This window comes from Erpetoichthys calabaricus, chromosome 18 (assembly GCF_900747795.2).
Source record: "Erpetoichthys calabaricus chromosome 18, fErpCal1.3, whole genome shotgun sequence".
In the NCBI taxonomy this organism is placed as follows: Eukaryota; Metazoa; Chordata; class Cladistia; order Polypteriformes; family Polypteridae; genus Erpetoichthys; species Erpetoichthys calabaricus.
In genome coordinates this window covers 65,130,612-65,153,319 of record NC_041411.2, presented here as the reverse complement: position 1 = coordinate 65,153,319, position 22,708 = coordinate 65,130,612, and the positions used below count along the sequence as shown (strand labels likewise).

The following is a 22,708-nucleotide window of genomic DNA, read 5'->3' as shown; positions in this document are numbered from 1 at the left end:
GCGGTGCTTCGCATACTTAAAAGCCAAACAGCCCTATTGATTTGTTTGCTTTTCTCTATCTCTCTGACATTGTGTGCTCCTGACGCGCACTCCTTTGAAGAGGAAGATATGTTTACATACTTTTAATTGTGAGACGGAACTGTCATCTCTGTCTTGTCATGGAGCACAGTTTAAACTTTTGAAAAAGAGACAAATGTTTGTTTGCAGTGTTTGAATAAAGTTCCTGTCTCTCTACAACCTCCTGTGTTTCTGTGCAAATCTGTGACCCAAGCATGACAATATAAAAATAACCATATAAACATATGGTTTCTACTTCGCGGATTTTCTTATTTCGCGGGTGGCTCTGGAACGCAACCCCCGCGATGGAGGAGGGATTACTGTAAACCAAACCGGATGAAGATGAAAAGTGACCAAGTTAAGTCCAGCGATCTGTACGTTGAAAGGGAGAAGGAAAAATACAGTCCTACCGGTAGTTACTGATGATGTGGATGAAATCAGATGGTTGATTCAGGAGCGCTCCACTCTTCCGGAAAACCAAATAATCCAACACAGTTCTCAGTGCACAGGTAGACAGACAATCCAGACCCCAACAAACGAATACAGTCCAGGACAAAAAGATTAGAGTTCCAATAACAGCAGGCAGAAACGACAGATAACCGCAACACACACCGCACCAAAACAAAACAAACTTTTTTTTCCTCCTTTTGCCCTCTGCCCTCCTTTTAACTACCTGTGGCCACCTTTGACCCCAGCAGCCCCAGCAAGGACTGCTGGGAGATGCAGTTCTTATAAAGTAGCACTGCTACACTGCTTTTCAAACCAAATACTCAAATTTGACTCCTTTTACCTCAATTGTATCTCATGTCTCCTTTTTTCTTAAGCTATTTCTTCTAAGGAATTTTAGAAGAAACATCTCTGGCCAAGGTGATTCTTAAATTAAAAATGAATGAGACTCTGTTTTAAATCTCATGAACCATTAAACATCATCCTTTGACCAGTAAAATTTTCTCATGGGACTCCACGGTGGCTGCAGGTTTTTGCTCCAAATACAAGCACAATCAGGGAGCAATTTTGTACCTTTGATTTAAAAAAATTAATCTCTTTGTTTAAATTAGCAGATCTCTTTCCTTCTTTTATTTTGCATTCAGAAAAAAACACTCTTGTTAAGCCAACGCATTCAATGTGTAACTCTATTTTGTTGTGTTCTTTTTTCATCCTTTTTATCTGTAAAGGTTGTCCTCTTGATTGTGCTTGAAGACTGACAATTAATGATAAGCGGAGTGGACACAGGCGCCAATACCACAGGGTTATCGTGGGGGTTTCCCTCTTTCTACCTCTTACTTACTTTTTACAGGAACAAATGCACTTGCCACGTTTGTTATTGGATTGGCCTACTCCTGCACCTTAAGAATAACACACACATACATAGATATACACACACACTCTGACCCTAACCACAACAGTGCCCCATGAATAACACACACACTGCTGGTTAATCTCTAGCATTTTAAACCACACAAGTGCCATAGGAACAACACAACTTGTCACTCGCTTAGCACTTCAGGAGACTTACTTATTATAGGGACGAACAACATACAATGTTTTAAATATATCCCAGACCTAAATATTACTTTCGTCTGTAGGAATATATTTAAACATACAAAGGCTCAACATTTTGATTATAGGCCATTTATCCACCAAAGATGTCTTACTTTACGTATTGTTCCCTACTATTGGGTGGAGCTCACACCCTCAGCCCTTAATAAACCTTGCAGCACAGAGCATATGGTAAACGTCTGGCTGCTCCAGGTGCTCATGAAAAATATCTACTTTATTACTTTAATCACCATCCATTTTCCAATCCGCTGAATCCGAACACAGGGTCACGCTGGAGCCAATCCCAGCCAACACAGGGCACAAGGCAGAAACCAATCCCGGGCAGGGTGCCAACCCACCGCAGGACACACACAAACACTAGGGCCAATTTAGAATCGTCAATCCACCTAACCTGCATGTCTTTGGACTGTGTGAGGAAACCCACACAGACACGGGGAGAACATGCAAACTCCACACAGGGAGGACCCGGGAAGCGAACCCAGGTCCCCAGGTCTCCCAACTGCGAGGCAGCAGCGCCACTGTGCCGCCCCTACTTTAATCACTTCAGATGTAAAAACAAAGAACTTTCAAAAGTAAATGAATAATAATAATATCAAATAGAACAAGGAATAATAGGAAAATAAGATCGATAGTAAAGTCTGGATGTATAGTCTTAAAGAAAGTTTACTGAAAGAAATCCCAGGGCGGCGTTGATTTAGCAATCGATGTTCATGAATTGCTGTTAACTGACAATCGGATGAAACTGGTCATACATGTCTTTGTTTTCTCTTCTGTCGTTGCTGTTCCTCTCCTGACTTCACTTTCAGACGAGGCATATTTACCATTTCGTTTTGAAAAGTTAGCATGTCTTCCTTTCCCAAGCTGTAAACCAATTTAGTCCTGGTGCGTTTCCCTTCACAGGTGATAAAATCATCCATACAGCTTGAGTTCAAACAGATGGTGCTGTGATTGGTTATGATTCAGGAAAACAGATTGCCTTTGATGTTAACTGTCCATGCAAGTGTCCTGTATCTGTTGTTTTGTCTTGAACAAAATATAATGAAAATATAGACCTAAATGTACAGATTTTGTACACCACAACAACCACCAAGTGCAGCTTCTACAGCGTCTTCCTCTTGTATGAGTATTCTCAAGCCCCCGTGACTGAGTTGGATTAAGTGGGGTTTCAGAACATAATATTAAGGGACAGGGTTGTATGGTGAACTTTAGTACTGATTATTTGACTATGTCAGTGATGATCATTGAGTGATCTGTAAGGGTTAACACTACTAGCCCTACCACGCCACTATAAAAGATGCATGAATGTCCCATTGCACACCCAAACCACCAACCGAACTGGGAATTCTCTTACCCTATGACTACTAACAAGCTGGAGAAATCCTCCCAGCAGGACTGCCAAACACCATTTCTTGTAGCTTGCAGCTTTCACTTGAAGGTCAAAGTCATTCCTCAGATTTTCTCAGCTCCTGAAATTTTAAAAAGCTGCCAGATGCCAACACAGTCGGCTTTAAGGAGCCAAGAGCAACAGGAGACATTCGGAGACATTAGTAGCAGAGTAGATCCCCTTCCCTGTTCTCCTGGTAAGCAGTCAGCAACAAAAATGTCACGAGTTGTTAGGTGGGTGGCGGGTTACATATGGTCCCATCACAGTGTTACTCATCTTAAATGTGGCGGGATGATATGTGTTTGTTTTCAATTTGCACTTAACATCAATACATCAAAGTCAAAGATTAAATCCTCATCCAATTCCGAGACCAATTAATCAATCAGCACACTCTTCTGTGCTCATTTGTCATCTGCCGCCCTTACGGATCAATAGCCAATCACTCTTGTCACTTGGTTTCCACACTGACGTGCCACCAGAAATTGGACAAATACAAGGGGACCTTAAGGCTAATGCGAGAAAATGTTGTTCCAGTGCTTAAAGCTGCAAGGCGACTTGCCAGATGGATGCTTTCCAAGCGCCGGCTTGTTTAAGGATGATGGAATCAAATAAGCAGGTAGTATCGCTGCAGGCATCCTTGAGGATACTTAAAGAAAGGCTTTCAGTTCATTTATTTTTAAAATCAGTTTTAGGTAATTTATAGAGCTTAGAGGAGGGGTAAGGAGGGACAAAAAATAAATTCCTGGCAGATGATCGAGAAGCATTCTTCATAAGCTTAAGCGAGACCTGCAATAGGTATTTATCAAAAATACTTACTCTGATTTATGAAGATGAAAGCTTAGGGAGTTTTTTTTTTTTTCTAAGAAAGCTTTAGACAGACAATCATCTGTTCCAAAAGAAAAGATAACTGTGTGTGGGAGACAAATGTCTGAGCATCAATAAGCTGCACAAACTTTCACATTTTTCGGCTGTCTCCTACAACAATAATCAATAGAAGCCCATTGGAGCAAATCCTAATCAATAATAGGAAGGGTGAGCACACCGGCTTGAAATCACTAGATCTGAGCAAAGGAGTCGAAATGAGTGCCTACACGTTTATAGCATCATACTGTGTGCAAGCCCATTGACTCACCTTCTGTTTTGTATCTAAATTCTCAATCCACCCCAAATGTAAAGTCTGTAGTCAAATAAAACTTTATAAAAAATAAAAGTTTTATCTTTTTGGCTTTCTTAAAAACATTTCTATTCACATTCTGGAGCACATCATTGCAAGGAGTCAGAGTTTATTCCATCAAGGCGGGAGCCAACTCTAGACCGGCCATTGAAGGGTATTATTTTCTTCTCTGATTTTTACCCTTTAGATGACCAGAACGCAGGAGACAGAGCCTGCAGGTAGCAGGGTTAAAGATGCTCAGATTTGCATTGGGTGTGACGAGGATGAACAGGATTAGAAATGAAGACATTAGAGGGTCAGCTCAAGTTGGATGGTTGGGAGACAAAGTCAGAGAGGCGAGATTGTGTTGGTTTGGACATGTGCAGAGCAGAGATGAGTGGGTAAAATTTCCCCTTGGGATTAATAAAGTATCTATCTATCTATCTATCTATCTATCTATCTATCTATCTATCTATCTATCTATCTATCTATCTATCTATCTATCTATCTATCTATCTATCTATCTATCTATCTATCTATCTATCTATCTATCTATCTATCTATCTATCTATCTATCTATCTATCTATCTATCTATCAACCCACTGAATCCGAACACAGGGTCACGGTGGTCTGCTTGAGCCAATCCCAACCAACACAGGGCAGGAACCAATCCCGGGCAGGGTGCCAACCCACCGCAGGACACACACAAACACACCAAGGACACACTAGGGCCAATTTAGAATCGCCAATCCACCTAACCTGCATGTCTTTGGACTGTGGGAGGAAACCGGAGCGCCTGGAGGAAACCCACGCAGACACGGGGAGAACATGCAAACTCCACGCAGGAAGGACCCGGGAAGCGAACCCAGGTCTCCAGGTCTCCCAACTGCGAGGCAGCAGCGCTACCCACTGCGCCACCGTGCCGCCCCTATCTATCTATCTATCTATCTATCTTGAGAGAAGGATGTTAAGGATGGAGCTGCTAGGCAAGAGAAAAAGAGGAAGGCCTAAGAGGAGGTTTATGGATGTGGTGAGAGAGGACATGCAGGTGATGGGTGTGACAGAGTAAGATACAGAGGACAGAATGATATGGAAGAAGATGATCTGCTGTGGCAACCCCTAACGGGAGCAGTAGAAAGAAGAAGAAGAAGAAGAAGAAGAAGAAGAAGAAGAAGAAGAAGAAGAAGAAGAAGAAGAAGAAGAAGAAGAAGAAGAAGAAGATAACCTGTTGTGGCCTTTTGAGTTCCAAGCAGTCTCAGTGAGTCGTTTCCTACATCCGCAAATGCAGTTTGCTTCATAAAGTGCCTTAAAGGACAGCGTACTTTCTTTGAAGTGATAGTAATGTGCCAGTCTTCACCCTTTACAGTTGTAATAGACACACTGGCATAGGGACAATATTTCCTATTGACATTATCCATTCTAATTGGAGTAATGATGGACTTTTTTCCCTTTGGGGTTTCATTTATGTTCACTTTGGCTGTCCTTGGACTTATTTTCTTGTTATCATTATTTTAGAAACTCAGGTTTGTTTCTTGATTTGATGTGGTCAATACCATTTTATTTTAGTCTTTATAGCGTCATTTACTGGTTGGTACCACTCAATGGCACATGATGCAGATTTCATGTTCCTAACCTCCTTGGTGTTAACCCATAAGCATCTCTTGGGCTTGGAATTCTATGTAAAAACGGTTAACCCCAAGAGTGTCTCAGTTTAAGCTGTTCTGATCTGAAGTACAGTGTTAAGCCCAAATAATACTCTGGACAAGCAGTCTGCTGCCATCTAGTAGAGAAAAATAACATAATGATGCAAAAACGTCACAGTGACACATCAGTATTCAAGAGTGGGGTGGAGAATTCAACTGAAACAGACAATGGCATGTAAATGAAAAGCTATGAAGACAGCTTTAGAACAAACTGAACCTGAACTATTAGTTGAATCAAGTGATAGTAATGACAACATTACACGTTTACACAGATAGTGAAACTGATGCACAGGTCCTTGTATGATCAAACCACCATGATATGCTTGGTGAAATTCAGTCGTGTGAAACTTCAGTATGGCAAAAAGGCAAAATGATAAGTGATCAAGTGGAAGGACAAGAAAGATGGCAGCCTTCTCAGCACTGTTCACATTGCAGCAACTGTCAATGTTCATATCAGGGGAAATGTGGATGTCACTAAGCCTTGCTCTGTGGTATCCTAGAGTAACACAGTGGGCATCACTGATCATGTGGATCAGGCAGTGACGTTCTAACTTCTCATACACAAGCCAAGACGATTGTGACGTCAGGCTGTACGTCGGTGACTCTTTGAAAATACATCAAACGAAGGACATGTAGTAAGTCTGAATTAGTACAGCAGTGGACACAAGACGTACCTTTCCTACAGTGTTTATGTTGACGTCTTAGCATTTATATGTTTCTGATACATGTAGTAACATTTTTTCTTGTTAAAAAAAATTGTACGTTTGGCTCATTTTTCCAATGATAAACATAACGCTAAAGCTGCTATGGAACAAGTGAAACTCCAGAGAAGTATTGGCAACTGATAAAAAAACAGAAACAGGAAATTGTAATGAAACTAAGATACTGTTATGGATGTCAAAAAAGTTGTACCCATAAATTTAAAATGCATATGAGTAACTAAAAGACAGGGCAGAAGCAAAAGAGAGAATCACAAAACCAGAAAACCAACCTCGCACTTGGGCCTACGTGAATTATAAGATAACTATGCTAAACTTATTTACAGAGGAATAGATAATGCTAAACATTATGAATTATTACCACAACGTCATCCTCGTGACTAAGGGGGTCACATGATGCCTCAGCAGTGTTGCGTAAATTATATTAAAAATAGGATGTGAGCCAAAACCAACTTTTCAATACTAAATCAAAATAAAAATTAAGTAATAGAAACATGATCTGAATGTCCAATAAATCTTCTTACTGTATATAATACGCTACCATGGCTGTCCTGTAGCTTGCAAACCGTTTGACTTATTGACCTGAAGTTTGGTACACATATACTACATGACGTCTACTATCCGCTTTCGGGGTGATGACTGACCTCCAATGTTATTCCTCTTTTTAGTTTTATTTTATTTTATTGTAGAATCAACTCTTGGAAGTGGCCTGCTGTGCGGCGCATGTATACGGGCGCTGTTCTCATTCCTACCACCTTCTCCGTCACTTCCCCTACCTTTTCATATCTTAAATCATTCTTGAGGCAGATTAAAGACTTAAATGCCAGCTTTAAATGAAAAATTAAAGAAAACATACTAAGTAATTGCAACACAAACTCTGACTTAATCAGTTTTAATGCAAAAAGATGCCGATAAAGGAAGAGAAGAAGCAGGCCGCTAGGGTGGAGTAAAGAAGAGCTGCTTAGGAAGCAGCAAGCGCATCAACCTCTGAGCAAACAAATGGTAAACGTACAGAGAAAGAGGATGAAAACTAGGAAGGCTCAAGTCAAAGTGCAGTGCACCACTACTGGTGAATTTATTAATTAATTAAATGAAGCAACACGTGCATAAAACACAATAATACTGCAAATGTTAGGTCATCATGTCCCATCTAGAGGGTATCCCAAAATTCACGCAAGATTTGAATTTGGCTCCATTTGTGTGGTAAAGTGTTGCCAATGAAAAAAAAAGACAGCGTGACAGCTTACAGTTCAGGGTTATAAAAATGGAGCTCTACACGAAAGAACAACGTGTTTTTATTGTTGAGCAATATTTTCAAAATAATGAAGGTTTGGCAGCTACAGTTCGCAATTTTCGTACAAAATATGGTCGGAATAGTGATTTGACTTCATCAACTGTGAAGAGATTAATTAAAAAATTCAGGGAGACTGGATCAATTAGTGATCTTAGACACTCTGGCCGTCCTTCAACAAGTCGTTCAACACAAAACATTGAAACAGTTCGTGAGAGTGTTGCTGAGAGTCCAGGAACATCAATTTGGCACCGTGGTCAAGAATTGAACATTTCCAGAAGCTCTCTACAGCGTATTCTCATGAAAGATTTGCATTTTTATGCTTACAAAGTTCAATTGAGTCAAGAACTGAAGCCTACTGACCACGCACAGCGAAGAGAGTTCGTTGAATGGATTTTGGAACAACAACAAGTGAATGCCGATTTTTCAAACAAAATCATCTTCAGCGATGAGGCTTATTTTCATCTTGATGGCTTCATTAATCATAAAAATTGTTGCATTTGGGGTTCAGAAAATCCACGAGTGATTGTTGAGACTTTTTTCTTTGGGTTTTTTGAAGTCTAAGGTTTATGCCATCAAGCCCACGACCACCCACGCCTTGAAGGAGGAAATTGAGAGCTGTATCAACGAAATTCAGTCACATTCATGCAAAACGGTCATGGAAAATTTCGACAAAAGAGGGCGTATGTGCCAGCAAAGCCGTGGAGGCTATTTACCTGATATGCTATTCCATGCATAACCCTATACTGTATACTTTATGAATCAATTAAAAATTTACAATTTTTAATTAAAAACATGTGTTCTCTATCAAAATTACTTCTTGCATGAATTTTGGGTCACCGTTATATACGATGGCTGCCTGGATCCCTTTGTAAAATTCCCTGTTACTCACTTAGTGTAGAGCAGGGGTGTCCACCAACTTTGATTGTGGAAGGCACTGTTGCCAGTTATCCCACCCAATTTATTGATTTTTTAATCAGTCCCCATGAGGAAAAAAGAGCTTTCACAATCTGTGTTTTTTTGGAGGGGGCTTCTTTTAAAAAACAGCATGGTATTTTGGGCTATTTTTAAAGGTAAAAATACCATTGCTCCAAACATTACCAGAAACTCCAAGAGAAGAACAATTCCACTATAAAGCCTCAGAAAGTCCCTGAATTTTGTGGTGGGGATTTGGGTCCTTAAACTATTCAGGCGGGTCATGGACATCTAAACCTCACTGGGTGTAACAAGTCAGTAGAAGTAAACATGAAAGAAACCAAAAGGTTTTTTTACGATAGTCAGGCATCTCAAGGTCAAGTTTACCTGACAAGGAAGAAAAACAATAAAGTACAGAATAAGAAAGAAAATACTGCAGCTTAAATAAAAAAATAAAATGGCAACCTATTAAAATCCTTAGAATCTGAAGGACGTTTAGTACTTAATAATTTTCCATAAGTAGCTGACTTTTGCATGATGGTTGGAACTCCAGCAATTAAGTTAATGAGTAACCAGTATGTTACGTTTTTACACTTATAGGGTCAATTATTGTCCCGTTTACAAAGCACAGTGAAATTCTTACTTGCTTGTGTTAAACAAATGGCGGCACAGTGGTATCCATGCTGTCTCGCAAAAAGGAGACTGGGATTCATGTTCCTACATGGGTTTTTCATGTTCATGTTAGGTGAACTGCCATTGTTCAAACTGGCCCTAGTTGTGTATGTGTGTTTGTATTCACCCTGAGCTTGCATGGTGCCCTGGTTCCTGTTTTGCACCCTTGCAATTGCTGAGATTGGCTCCAGCTGCCCCACCACCGTGTACTGGTTAAGTGGGTGAAGAAGATGGATTGTGCTAAGGAACAAGCAACACATTCCCACTCTGTGGCTAGAAATGCAAAGTAAAGCCTCAGCATCTGTGTAAGAGCGAGATCTAAACCCCCTGCAGTGTGGTACTCTGGTATCAAGCACTATTTTTTGTATTTGTATGTGGCACTCTAATACAAATGGCCTGATGCTGCTGTCCATGATAGATACAGTAGATAGATAGATAGATAGATAGATAGATAGATAGATAGATAGATAGATAGATAGATAGATAGATAGATAGATAGATAGATAGATAGATAGATAGATAGATAGATAGATAGATAGATAGATAGATAGATACTTTATTCATAGTTGTGATATTTAGATTAACTTTCAACTTTAACTTGGCACTGTGGGAATGTGGTCTGTGTGTGTGTGTGTGTGTCTGATGACCTGTTCAGAGTTGGTCTCTGCTTTACCCATGATGCCATCTAGGATAGGCTCCAGTTACAATGCAATGAAGTATGCCAGCTGCGATGGCCTCCAGAAGACCCTTGTCTGGATTAAGTGGATTAGAAAATGACTAGAATCAGATGGATGGCTATGTCCTACATCTTATTATGTTATTTATTTGATAAAGCACATTCACTCAAAAAATATCTTGAAAATACTGGATTATACAATGATTGGTGGATAAAGCAAAATCCAACATTTTTTTTTATGTACAGTATGTTTTTATTTTATGAGGGCATTTCTCAACATACGTCTCACCAGTCCTGAACATACACAAAGATAAATTATTACCTTGTCTCTTTCAAGAAGGATCAATAAAAACACGGTTATTTCAAAGACTACTACTGCCAATCCATTCTGTGAATCTGTTTTTTTTTCTTTCCATAAATGAGCAACAGAAAGCAGGGCTCACAAAATTTCAAAATCTCTGGTAGCCCTTCCGGCAGGCACTCTTCAGTTTTTGGTAGCCCAAAATAAATTTAAGTAGCCCGAATAAAAAAAGATTATTTTTAATGTATAATATTGTAAAGGAAACAAAACATCAATCAAAAAATTGTTAAAACACAAATTACAACAACTGTATAAAAATTACAATCATCAACTCAAATATTTGGTTCTAATTGAACAGAAATTTCTATAAACTTGTAAGAACTGTGTAGAACATGAATCAGTCAGTCATGAACCATGAATCAGTCAGGCTTTCTTTTTGCCTCATAGTTTGATTTGTCATAACTTTTCCGCTTTGTGGTAGGCTTTTCTTTGGCTGTCCCTTCTTCACCCTGACCTGTCTTATTTGGCTCAGCAGAACTAAAATACCTGCGTAAATCCATCTATTTTTACACACACACACACATAACGGTCAGCGATTTTTTAAAATTCTCTGCGCAATCAACCTCTATCGCATGTTTGCTGCGGGAGATTTCACTTGTCACGTTTGAATACTAAGCTAATGAGTGATAAGACGATGTCAGAGGAATTGGTGAGCAATTAATCCGTCACTGACCAATCAGTACTGCCGCTCTCTATACACAATTCTCGCGATCGCAAAGCGAAAGTGAAAGTAAAAAACAAGCGCGAATTCAAACGCGATTTCAATATTTCACATATTGACAGTGGCTCATCGATGCCCGAAAATGACATAATTACCCAGCTACATTTGCGAAAGAATGCAAAAGCACTGACATATATGTTTCCTTCCTATGATAGCCCGACGGGCAGGGCTGAGATAGATTTTGGTAGCCCGACTGGAAGACACAATAGCCCCGGGACGTCGGGCTATCGATTTTGCGAGCCCTGGAAGCCTGAATGTCCTCTAACAGCAATGCCACAAGGCCTGTTGCGTTTGCAGAAATATTTCATTATATAGATAGATATTTGTTACATCTGCTCAAGCTTGTTTTATGGTTGCACAGTCAATCCTGCTGCTGCCTCACATCTCCAGGAGGCTGCATTTGAATCCTGGCTAGGTCACTACTGTTCTGATCTTCATGAGATACACAAACGTTTATGAAAAGGGACAAGGAAAACGAGACGTGATCAAAAATGCATGCTGGAGTCAAATTTCCAAAACGTCTAACCGTTCTTTCACCAATCTTAATCGCTAACCAGAAAGTCAGAGTATGTATTAAGCGATCAGGGATTCAGTAAGCAAGAAGCCTCTAAACAAAAAATAACCACCCGTAATGCTCTATGAATCCAGATCTCGGATAAAACAGAGTCTTGTCTAAGAGACAATCTTAGAAAGTTAAAGCCTTGTGTTAGTGTTTGCTTAATATGAACAGAATATAAATTTCTTTCTTTCCCCGCTGTAAGTTAGTATAAGATAGAACTTTCTTGCTATAACTAAGAGTCAGTTGTTTTTTTAGAATAGGTCCCAGTACTCAGGTACTTAAAACACCCATTTTCAACATAGAAATGGGATAGACAAACAGTTTTGTGACCGTTCATAAATGGTTCAGAAACGTTTACAAGTGATTTTGTCATGTTTAGAAATGAAACATGATTTAAGCTTTGAACAGAACTTTTCTTTTTTTTATCTTGATCAGTTTTCTTTTTTTTTGTGTGAACTGTTTAACTTTGAATTTTTACTAAAGCTTTTAAAAACAAAGATATTTTTGTCTTTGGAATCATTTTGGCATGTCAGGCTTTTGCTGAATCCTATTTTGTATGCTAGAGTTCCTGAACTTTGGTCATTTTGTGAAAACACAGCTACATCTTACATGACAGCCTAAATACCATCGCACTGATGATGCCAGCCATCACAATCTCCCGGTGGTTTATGGGAACATCATCATAGCAACAAAACTGCTGATCACTCAATATGTTGATGATCATACCAAAACAAAAATGGTGAAGCAGAACAGTGTGAAAAAATATAAAACCATCAAACAATAACTCAAAAATTCTAGTGATGGTAATTTTGAATTCTTTGGAGTAAATAAAAAAAACTGAAAAAATGTATATATTGCATGGAAGGACTACAGAAAACTGGAACAAATCAAAGAAAAGAAACCAATCATAGCAAATGCTTGTGTGCATATCTCTCCTTAGGTCTGTGTGTTTGTACTTCCACCTCCATCTCAAAGGTATGTGTGATGAGAAGCACATAGGTGTCAAAGGATTATTATGAGAGAATGAAAAAACCAGGGGCCTCATGTACAGTATAAACAGTGCGTACGCACAAAAATGTCACATATGCCTGTTTCCATGCTCACATTGTGATGTATACAAACTAAAATTGACTAAAGCTACGCACATTCTCACGGCAGCACTCCCTCCTTGTGTACGCACGTTTCTGCACGGTTTTGCAAACTAGCAGTACCCAGCGTCAAAGCAGTGCTACTGTTCCTGTGTGGTTTCCCTTTCTTTTTCAGATCCACATCTCTCGCACGGCTTTATCAAATACACTGAAATTAACTGCACATTGTGTATACATTTAAGGCATCTGATTGTAACCAACCTGTAACAATATAATAGTGCATGGAATGGCCAAACTATTCCAGACACCGCAGGAGCTTTAGTGTTGTTATTCTCATTGCCACTCAATTGTAATCTTTGTGTGGAATCACAGCTATACAGCAGATGATCGGAAAGCTCTATGGGAGGTTGTGTCGAGAGCGCAGAGGATTATCGGGATACAGCTTCCAGCCCTGGAGGACATTTATAGCACATGATGCCTAAGGAAAGCCACCAGTATCTGCATGGATTCCATTCAGCCATATTTGAACGTCTCCAATCCGGCAAAAACTTCAGAGCCATTCCTGCACCGACCTCAAGGCTCAGAAACAGCTTCATCCCAAGAGCTATAAATGCACTCAATCAGTCCATCAAGTGCTCCTGATAGAGCTGTTTGTACTTAGAGTTACAATTACCTCACTGTAAACTTGCACTACACCTCTAATATTGCACAACCTCAACCACTTTATGAACCATTTGTACTGTATGTACATGTTTATTGTACTTATGCTTTCATATTGTATATTTTTCATTATTTTGTATCGTATTATTATTGTTATTTTATAATTTTATAGGAAAATAACTTTATGCAGGATTTGCATATTGAATCTCATTGTACCATACAATAACAATAAAGGAATTCAGTTCAATTCAACAGAAGAGCGTGCGTATTTACAGATGATGATGATTGGATTCTAAGTCGATTTGAGCTATCCTCTTGGAGCTCTGTGCTGTTAGAATACTAGGATGTATATTTGATATGATTATTATGATGAAATAAAAATCATAGTAGATAGATAGATACTTTATTAATCCCAAGGGGAAATTCACATACTCCAGCAGCAGCATACTGATACAAAAAAACAATATTAAATTAAAGATTGATAACAATGCAGGAAAAAACAGACAATAACTTTGTATAATGTTAACGTTTAGCCCCCCAGTTGGAATTGAAGAGTCGCATAGATTGGAGGAGGAACGATCTCCTCAGTCTGTCAGTGGAGCAGGACAGTGACAACAGTCTAGTATGCATACACTGTATTACATTTTACAGATAAATCGTTAACTTAATGTAAATAATATATACTGTTAATAATTAAACATGTAGGGTATGGTGGTGCAGCAGTAGCGATGAGCTGACGCCTTGCTCAGGGACTGGTCCTGCCTCACTCCGTATGCTTGGCGTACAGACATTGCTATTTTTGTTGGATTTACTGACTTTGACTGACTGTTTCTGTTGAAGGATTTTGCCTTCTGGCTTATTTTTGGAGACTCTTTGCTTCAGATTGTCTTTTAGGAAGCTCCGTTTTGACTATTTTTGCTCTTTTTAGCATTTTGTTGTATTTTTCTACTTTTTCTAATAAATCCTTCATCCTTTGTTTGCTCTTTTGTACACAAGCGAAGGGTTTACAGTCAACCCAACTCTTGATATACATGAGACTGTTCTAGTTATTTAAGTCAGTTTTCCATTTTTGAGGCCTGCTAGGCCAGAACCAGCAGTTAGTAGTTGTAGTAAGCTGGATTGGGGTGGGCCTACTTTGGGCAGGCTGGTGAAGGTCCTGGCCTGCCTATGGGGAGCAATTTGGAGGCCTCATACTATTTTTGTTATGTTTGTGACTATTTATCACAACAAAAAGAGCTTGAACAAGCATAAATTAAAAACAGTGAATCTCCATATTGCCTATTATATTTATGTAGACATGCTGACAAAACTTGCCCTCCAACCCCCTTCCCAAAAAAAGTTATATTATTAACATGAAACAATTGAAATGAATTGCATTTACTTACACATCAAATCGGAGATTTTGTTTTTCTTCAAAAAAATAGTCAAGGACAAACTTTCGCACAAAATCTGGGTTTAATGTGTTATCGATAACTTCGGTTCTTCCAAACTGCAAAATAAACACAGATAAATGATACAAAGATGAGGATGGTAGAAGAAAATTGGATTTCTTTATTCAGGATTTACTTTAGCTTTCCGTTTAAAAAAAAGATTATTTTTTTCATCAATGCCTCATTCTGACAGCCTGAGGAAAGCTGGGAAGAGTAAACTGATTCCTATACATAAATAAAATTTCTGAATTCTCAATGAACATTTTGGTTGCCATTGAATCCAGACTTTCACTTATTTTTAACATTTGTTTTCCACAATTTCAGCACTTTAAATATCACTGTTATAATGCAGTATTTGAAACTTTAGTGGAATATACTGTGTCATTTGATTTAAGACAGTTTTCTTCTATGCAGGGATTAATGTGGAGTTTCAATATTCTCCCCTCACTCTTGTGGTTTTATTCTTGGAGTTGCAGTTATCATCCATGGACCTGCTCTTCCGTTGGGTAGAAGAACAGAACAAAAGAAAGGTTGTGTGTGACAAGAACAAAATATTCAGTGCAGTACAAAATGATAATTTCCTATTTGTTTAAGACTGACCAGATATCATCAAGTCGAGATCTGAAAGTCCATGGATTATGTCTCACTGTGGCTTAATAGAAATACAAAAATTACAATATTAAAATAAAACTAAAAGTGTAGATGGGGAACAAATATAAATTATGGGATTACTAATTGGCATGGACTGACTTGGCAAAGTATAAAAGAGCTCTTAAAGGATCAGTTTGTGATTTTTCAAATCAAAGTTATTTCTTCACAAACATGCTATATATGCATTTGCCACTCAAAATTGTGTTTTAAATTTCATCGCGTTCTATAAATTAAAAAAAAAAAAAAAATCATGCCAGCAGTGGAGCTTTACATTGTAATCTATGGGGAATGGAGGAAAAGCTTAAAACTTTACGAAACACGTCCATTTTTCAAGTCAAGACAGTTGTCGAACATTAAACAACGTTTACGGAAAGCCGAGATCACATACAGCCTCTTGTACTCGGCCAAACTGAAGGTGGATATTCAAGGCAAGCATTACATCTTTACCTCTGTGGAGGAAGCAGAAATAGAGTTCAGAAAACTGATCCCGACACTTTTCTGAAATACGATCGTGAGTCGCATTCTGTCATGGCATCGTAAAGAAGATCTTATCTGCTGTTTGATCCACTTGCAATGATACTAGTCCTGTAATTATACATCCTTTTCTCTTCTTGGACACTTTTTGTTTATACTTTATTTATAATTATATGTGCATATGTATGTATGTGTGGAAGAAATTAATATTTTTTTTTCTTTCTTCTAAAGGAGACTGTTCAATACCATACCCTTGGTTAATTGTTATTGTTATTATTGTATTAGGGTTTACTATACTATGCTTATCCAGGGCCACATTTTAACACCATTCCCTGGGTTTACTATCTTACTATCTCAAGATTGTTGATTATATTTTATGCTTATACTAGTATCAGACTATGGTAGCCTCCTATGTGGGCAAACGACACCAAGACTGGGATAAGTGGCTACCGGAGCTCCGATTTGCTATCAACACAGCGGTGCATGAGGCTACTGGTGAAACCCCTGCTCGGGTGGCTATCGGCCGACAACTCAAAAGTCCCCTGGATCGTCCGATCACCCCAGCACCTCTCCCTGATTCAAAGACATACACTACAATTCAGATCCTCGAAAAATTAAAGCAGCAAGTACAAAGGAGGTTGGTGAGTGCGACATCCAGACAGGCTAAGTATTATAATGCATGACGGCGAGTGGTACCCTTTGCTGTTGGGGACTTGGTTTGGATTAGGACTCACCCACTCTCCAGTGCTGTCAACAGGTTTGCTGCTAAGCTAGCGCCCAAATGGGGGGGGTCCAGTAAGAATAATAAAACGATTAGGACCGGTTAATTTCCGCATACAAAGGGGTAGTGGTGTAGATGCCATAGTGGAAACAATACATGTGGCCAATATCAAGCCCTACTTTGGACCCACCGTGCCGCCGACTAGCGGTGGGGATCTATGTAGCGCTGTCACATAAAGATAATGTTTTCTGCTGTTGATCGGTTGTTGGGGGGGGAATAGTCTTCCTACAGAGATTGACAGCGGTACCCCAGAGGTGGAACTTCCGGTTGGTTCGGGGATTCATTTGCATAAAGCGCGCCGTTTTTAGAGGGAAGAGGAGAGAGGAGAAGGGAAAAGAAGAGCATCGGATAACAGAAAAGGCAGATCAGCTTCTGCTCTGGCCATGGGAAAAGCCTAGGAGCTCCTATCAGTCCTGTCAGAAGGTGGATGGTCTTCTCTTTAGTACCTGGGAATCGATCGTTCCGCTATTACCTACGGACTCGGGTGAGCTATCAAAACGGACTTACTATACTTTAATCATGGCGCAAGTCTGACTGTATGTCTTTTATGACGAAGAGGAGATTGGATATATATAGTCCGCTATTTTCAGGACTCCTCATCAGCTCGCCGGCCGTCGCGGGAGTATTACAGTGGACTATCTGCGGATCTATTTATTATCTCTGGAACGGGAATTGGGGGAATGAATACTGTTGATGTGTAGATACATGTATATGTGTGTGGCGCTGCAAATTAAGGGTTACTTAGGTTCGGGCGGGGCGATCCATGTGTAAGGGATTGTTTTTCTATTTGTTGTTTATTTGATGAACTGCAAGGATAAATATGGACTATGGTGTGCAGTGACCTATAAATGCATTGATATTAAGGGATTGTTTTTATTAGAATAAAGGCTATACGGGAAATTTATTAAGGTGTGATATTGGCCTATCCTTTTATCATCTGCCTTTAGCTAGGTCAGAATAGTGGTAGCAATAATCTCAGGCTAGTGCTCGAGACGAATTGTTACAATAGTATTTGGACTGTATTGGCAATAGATATCTTAATTTTAATCCTCATACGCCACTGCTGGGGGCTTGTTTTGTTTTGGATGTGCTCTGTCTCTAGGTATGTCAGAGGACTGGGACTTTGTGAAGTCAAGTGGGGAGGCAAAATGGGAGTGGGGGGGGGGAGCAAGCTATCTCTGATCTATCCTTTTCATCCTTATAATTATAAGTACTAAAGTAACAATAGGCTTCATGGCAATAACACTTGGGGAAATTGGAAATTAAGGTCAAAGCTGTCTTATTTTCAGTTAAGACTACAAAAGACAGTTGTGGAGCATTGATCCGCGCATTCCAATTACACACATTGCAAAATAGTTTAGACATGTCATTTTTGAAAACAAAAAAACACCGATATTAGGAGATTCAGCCATTTAAAAAAGAAGACCAGGTATGTGCGATAGCTCAGCATCTTAGTCTTCCTGTGCAGTAACCTTTTAGGACCACCAAAGGGTATGGTTTCATCTTGATGGACCAAATCACAGTAAGCTTTTCATGCCACGTAGTTGGGTCTTGTTTTGATTTACTTCCGTATTTATATGAGAATTTGTACAAGCGAGTAGAAAACAAATCTTTACCTGGAATATCTGATCAAATGATTATTTCCAGTTCCCTTTTTATGTTACAAACATTCTTTGAAAACATGAACGGTACGAAGCATTACTCGACAATTATCTTGACTTCAAAAATGGACATATTTGTAAGTTTTTTAGCTTTTCCTCCATGTCCCACAACCTCCATTGTAAAGTGTCTGGTGGGGCAAGATATATATTTTTTAACTTATAGGAAATACTTAACTTTAGAACACAATTGCACGTGGCAAATGCATAAATACCATGTTTGTGAAGGAATATCTTTGACTTAAAAAACGCCAAGCTTAACCTTTTGGAGTTTTCTTATACTGTTCAAAATTGGTCCCTGGCATTTAGTAAACCCATAATTTATTTGTTTGCCATCTACACTTCAGCTTTCAGCATTCTCTTTTGAAATTGTAATCTCCACATTATATTAAGCCACAATGAGATGCAATCCATTGACTTTCAGATCTCGACTTGATAATATTTGGTCAATCTGTTCCACATAACCTATAGGAACAACTCCTCTATATTGTTAAAAGCAGTGCCTAATGTAATAAATAGGAACTCCTAACTGCTGATATCACTAGGAAGGAATTTATAATGCTTTTAACTTTAAATTGGATGGCATAAGAGTGTGGATTGAAAGTTTCACTCCAAAATGTAATCTTGCAAGGTCAATCTATTTTTAATAAAACAGCCGGAAACTCTATGACTAATTCCTAAAATTAAATTTCCCTTGGACACAGTCCCCAGAAAACTGGTGAAAAAATTACTGCACTTGCAGGACCCGTTGTTCATATTAGTAATGCCTCCCTAAGGTTAGCCTTTGTTCCTGATGCCTTGAAAGTCAAGCCTTAGAAATCAGATCTAGACTTAAATTTACTTGATAATTATGGATCACATTCAAACAAAACTTGTATTTCTAAACTACTTGCAAAAAGGAGCCTTTAAATGTCAGTTTTGCCTTGAACACTATAATATGTTTAAAATGTTTCAAGGTAATCTCACCCTGGTCATGGAAAACTGCACCTATTTGTGTTGTCAAAGTCATTGTAAAAAATACTGCTATACAGTTAGCCTTAAATGTAGCTTTTGACAATGTTAACCACATTATTCAATTACACAGCCTTGAGGATTACGTTGAAGTGACAGGTGCCATTCATTGGAGTTTTAGTTCGTTATTCTATTCCACATAAAAAACTGTTAAAATAAAGGCAGTGATGGGCTGCTGCCCTGACCAGGGGTGTTTCTTGTCTTGTGCCCAGTAGTGCTGAGGTAGCTGCCAGCCTCCTGCAACCCTGATATGAGTTAAAGGGGTTTTGGCATTTACATTTATTTGCTTAGCAGATGCTTCTATCCAAAGTGACTTACATTAGTTTGGGGGACTGTTTGGGAACAAATGTTACAGGACAAGTTACAGAATTGTAACTATTACAAGTGAAGAGCTCAGAACAAAACACAAATGAGTAACAATTTCTTGGTTATAAAGTCTATTAGCTACACAGAAATTTACCAAACAAGAGAGTCTTCAAATGCTTCCTAAACACACTGAGGCAGAATTTCAAATGGAGGTGGGCAACTTGTTGCAACAGCAGTGGGCTGCACATGAATTGAGATTTGATTCCACCTCCAGATGCCACTTATCAGCAGACCTGATTGGTTGAGAACGAACCCAAGACCACACAAGTGTCTCTTTCTCTTTGTGTATATGTATATACTATATATAGTATGTGATGGATGGCCGGCAGCTCAACCCGGCTAGGACGCCCCTGGAATGGAAGGATGGGGGAAGGCACCTACTTGCCGACACTGCTTCCTCCAAAACACTAGATGGCAGCTCCCCTGCAGTGTGGCGGTGCCCCAGATTCCCACAGGGCATCTTGGGATTTGGAGTTCAGTTTCTTAGCCCTGTTGGGTGTTACGTGTGCCGCCAGGGGGAGCTGTCAAAGAACATGGGGACTTAAACTTTCCTTTTAGCCTGGAAGTACGAGGTAGTCACGAGGACGGAAGCCCCAAAGTTCTTCCGGGCTGAAGAAAATGTCAGTTCTTCATTAGACCCGGAAGTGCCAGTCAGTCACGTGGTCAGAAGGACAGAAGCACTTCCGGGTTAAGGACTATTTAAAGGACTGTTGGAGACCCAGTGAGTGAGCCGGAGTAGGGAAGTGGAGGACAGAGCTTGCTGGGAGATGTGGAGAAGAGATCTGGAGATTTAAATATTAATTTGTCTATTTGTTTTTTGTGGTGGAGGTGCTTTGGGCGCTATTTGCTTGGAGTAAAGAATTTAAACTTCTTGGTGTTCTAAAAACTTATTGTCAGTGTCTGTGTGCCAGGTTAAGTGCTGGTATAGTGCCATCTAGTGTTACTATATATATATAGTAACAGGGGGTGTACAGCTTCACAAGCCCTGGACACCAGCCACAGAAGCCAAGTTCAGCCCACAAGACAGCTTTATTCCCATGGGGGATGCTTTTGTCTCATTCCCCACAGTTTCGCAGTTCCCTAAAACAATAGAAGCAGTCAGCCATTCCTTGCTATCTTCCTTCTCTCTTCCTTGTTTTGTCCTTCTGCCTCCACTCCATCTCAGGCAAGCTTCATCCACCTCCTACCGACTCTGGCTCTCCGAATGGAGTGAGGCGGCTCCTTTTATTCAGGTCCTGGAAGTGTTCCAGGTGGCTAATTAAGATTACCTGGAATCACTCCCAGTTGTGGTAGAAGTCCACTATAGGGCTCTGCAGCTCCCCCTGGTGGCACCCATGGAACCCAGCAGGGCTGTACCAATCTCCAGATCCCAGCATGCCCTGCGGGAGTCTATGGTGTCACAACCGCCCAGGAGGGCAGTCTTCCAGTGTCCTAGGGGAGGTATTGCCTCACCAATGCTCTCTCACCTGGTCCTTCCATTCTTTCAGCGTCCTGGCCAGGTAATGGCCGTGGCCGCCTGGAATGTAATTACCCCGATCTACATGCTGTCAAATAAACGAACCACACGCCGTGGCGCAACGTTAGGGGCATCGCCTCTGGTGCTGACGTCCGAGGTTCGATTCCTGAGAGGGAGTGCAGTGGAGTGTGTACACCTGATGAGCCCCAGAATGAGGGCGAAACACGTGTCGTGTACTCTTTGCATTTATTTGACAGTAAACTATTTCAACCATTCTATGATCTGCTCTTCACAAACTGAGGGCACCGTGGCGGATGTTAGCAGGTTGCTGGCCAACCACAAGCGTTACCTGGTAGGTAACCACCCATACAATCAGATTGTGACACAGACTTCGAATGCCGTGAATATATATATATATATATATATATATATATATATATATATATAAAATATATATAAATATATAATATGTCACCTTCTATATACTCCCCCTCCCGATCTCTACACCACTTAATACGTATCTTCCATTGATTGAAACAGTGCTGGAAGTCTTCTTGCTTGAGGCTCTTCAACAGGCTTGCCGTTTCTGTCTTCACTTTATCCACTGAAGAAAAATGTGTTCCCTTCAGGTGACTTTTGATTTTCAGGAAGAAGTAAAAAATTACAGGGAGCTAAATCAGGCGAATAGGGAGGATAATCGAGAACAGAAATGTTTTTGTTAGTCAAAAACTGCTTTACAGAAAAAGAGAAAATTCACAAGAAATTTGATGTTGATTCGCTGTTCGATTTTTTCACCCGACATTATCGTGGGAACACGTGTAGCGATTGTTGCGCAAATACTAACTGGGCTATTCACAAGATATACCCAGCCAGCCTGCGATTTGAGAGGGCATGTAGGAGGGGATATACTGTAGTTCTACGATTCACGTCAGGCTGACCTCCAGACGGTTTTCCAGGAAAGACAAAGCCCAGTCCGGTTATTTTTGTGTCTCAACTCGTAAATACTAAATATAGTGGCAGACAGCTGGTACCTCCAAAATGGGAGAACCTGGGGAGAGTGTGTGCCCAGGGCATTATCTCCGCAGATAACCACGGATTCCCACAGGGCATGCGGAGAGTTGGAGTTTAGTGGCTCAACCCTTTTGGGTTCCCAGGGTGAGCTGCGGGGACTCCTGGGCCCTACGTCATTGGACTCCCATCCTGAAGAGCTTCTGGACCAATCCTGGAAGCACACCAATGGATTTCATACAAGGAGCTAGCTGCCAATGCTCCAAGATCCAGAGTTGGGAGGTGGAGGACAATGCCTTCTGGAGGAAGGAGGCATAAGGAAGAAGAGAAAATGATTGTTAGTTGTGCTTTTA

At 40.0% G+C, this 22,708-nt stretch overlaps 1 protein-coding gene across 1 annotated transcript in view; it reads right to left on the bottom strand.

Annotated features, from left to right (window-relative positions):
• Window positions 1-22,708, bottom strand: part of cpne9 (copine family member IX) — a 737,722-nt gene that overhangs the window by 543,507 nt on the left and 171,507 nt on the right. The window contains exon 4 of the mRNA XM_028824197.2: window positions 14,906-15,009. Within this exon, the coding sequence (XP_028680030.1) occupies window positions 14,906-15,009 (104 nt within the window). The remainder of the gene's footprint in view (window positions 1-14,905; window positions 15,010-22,708) is intronic.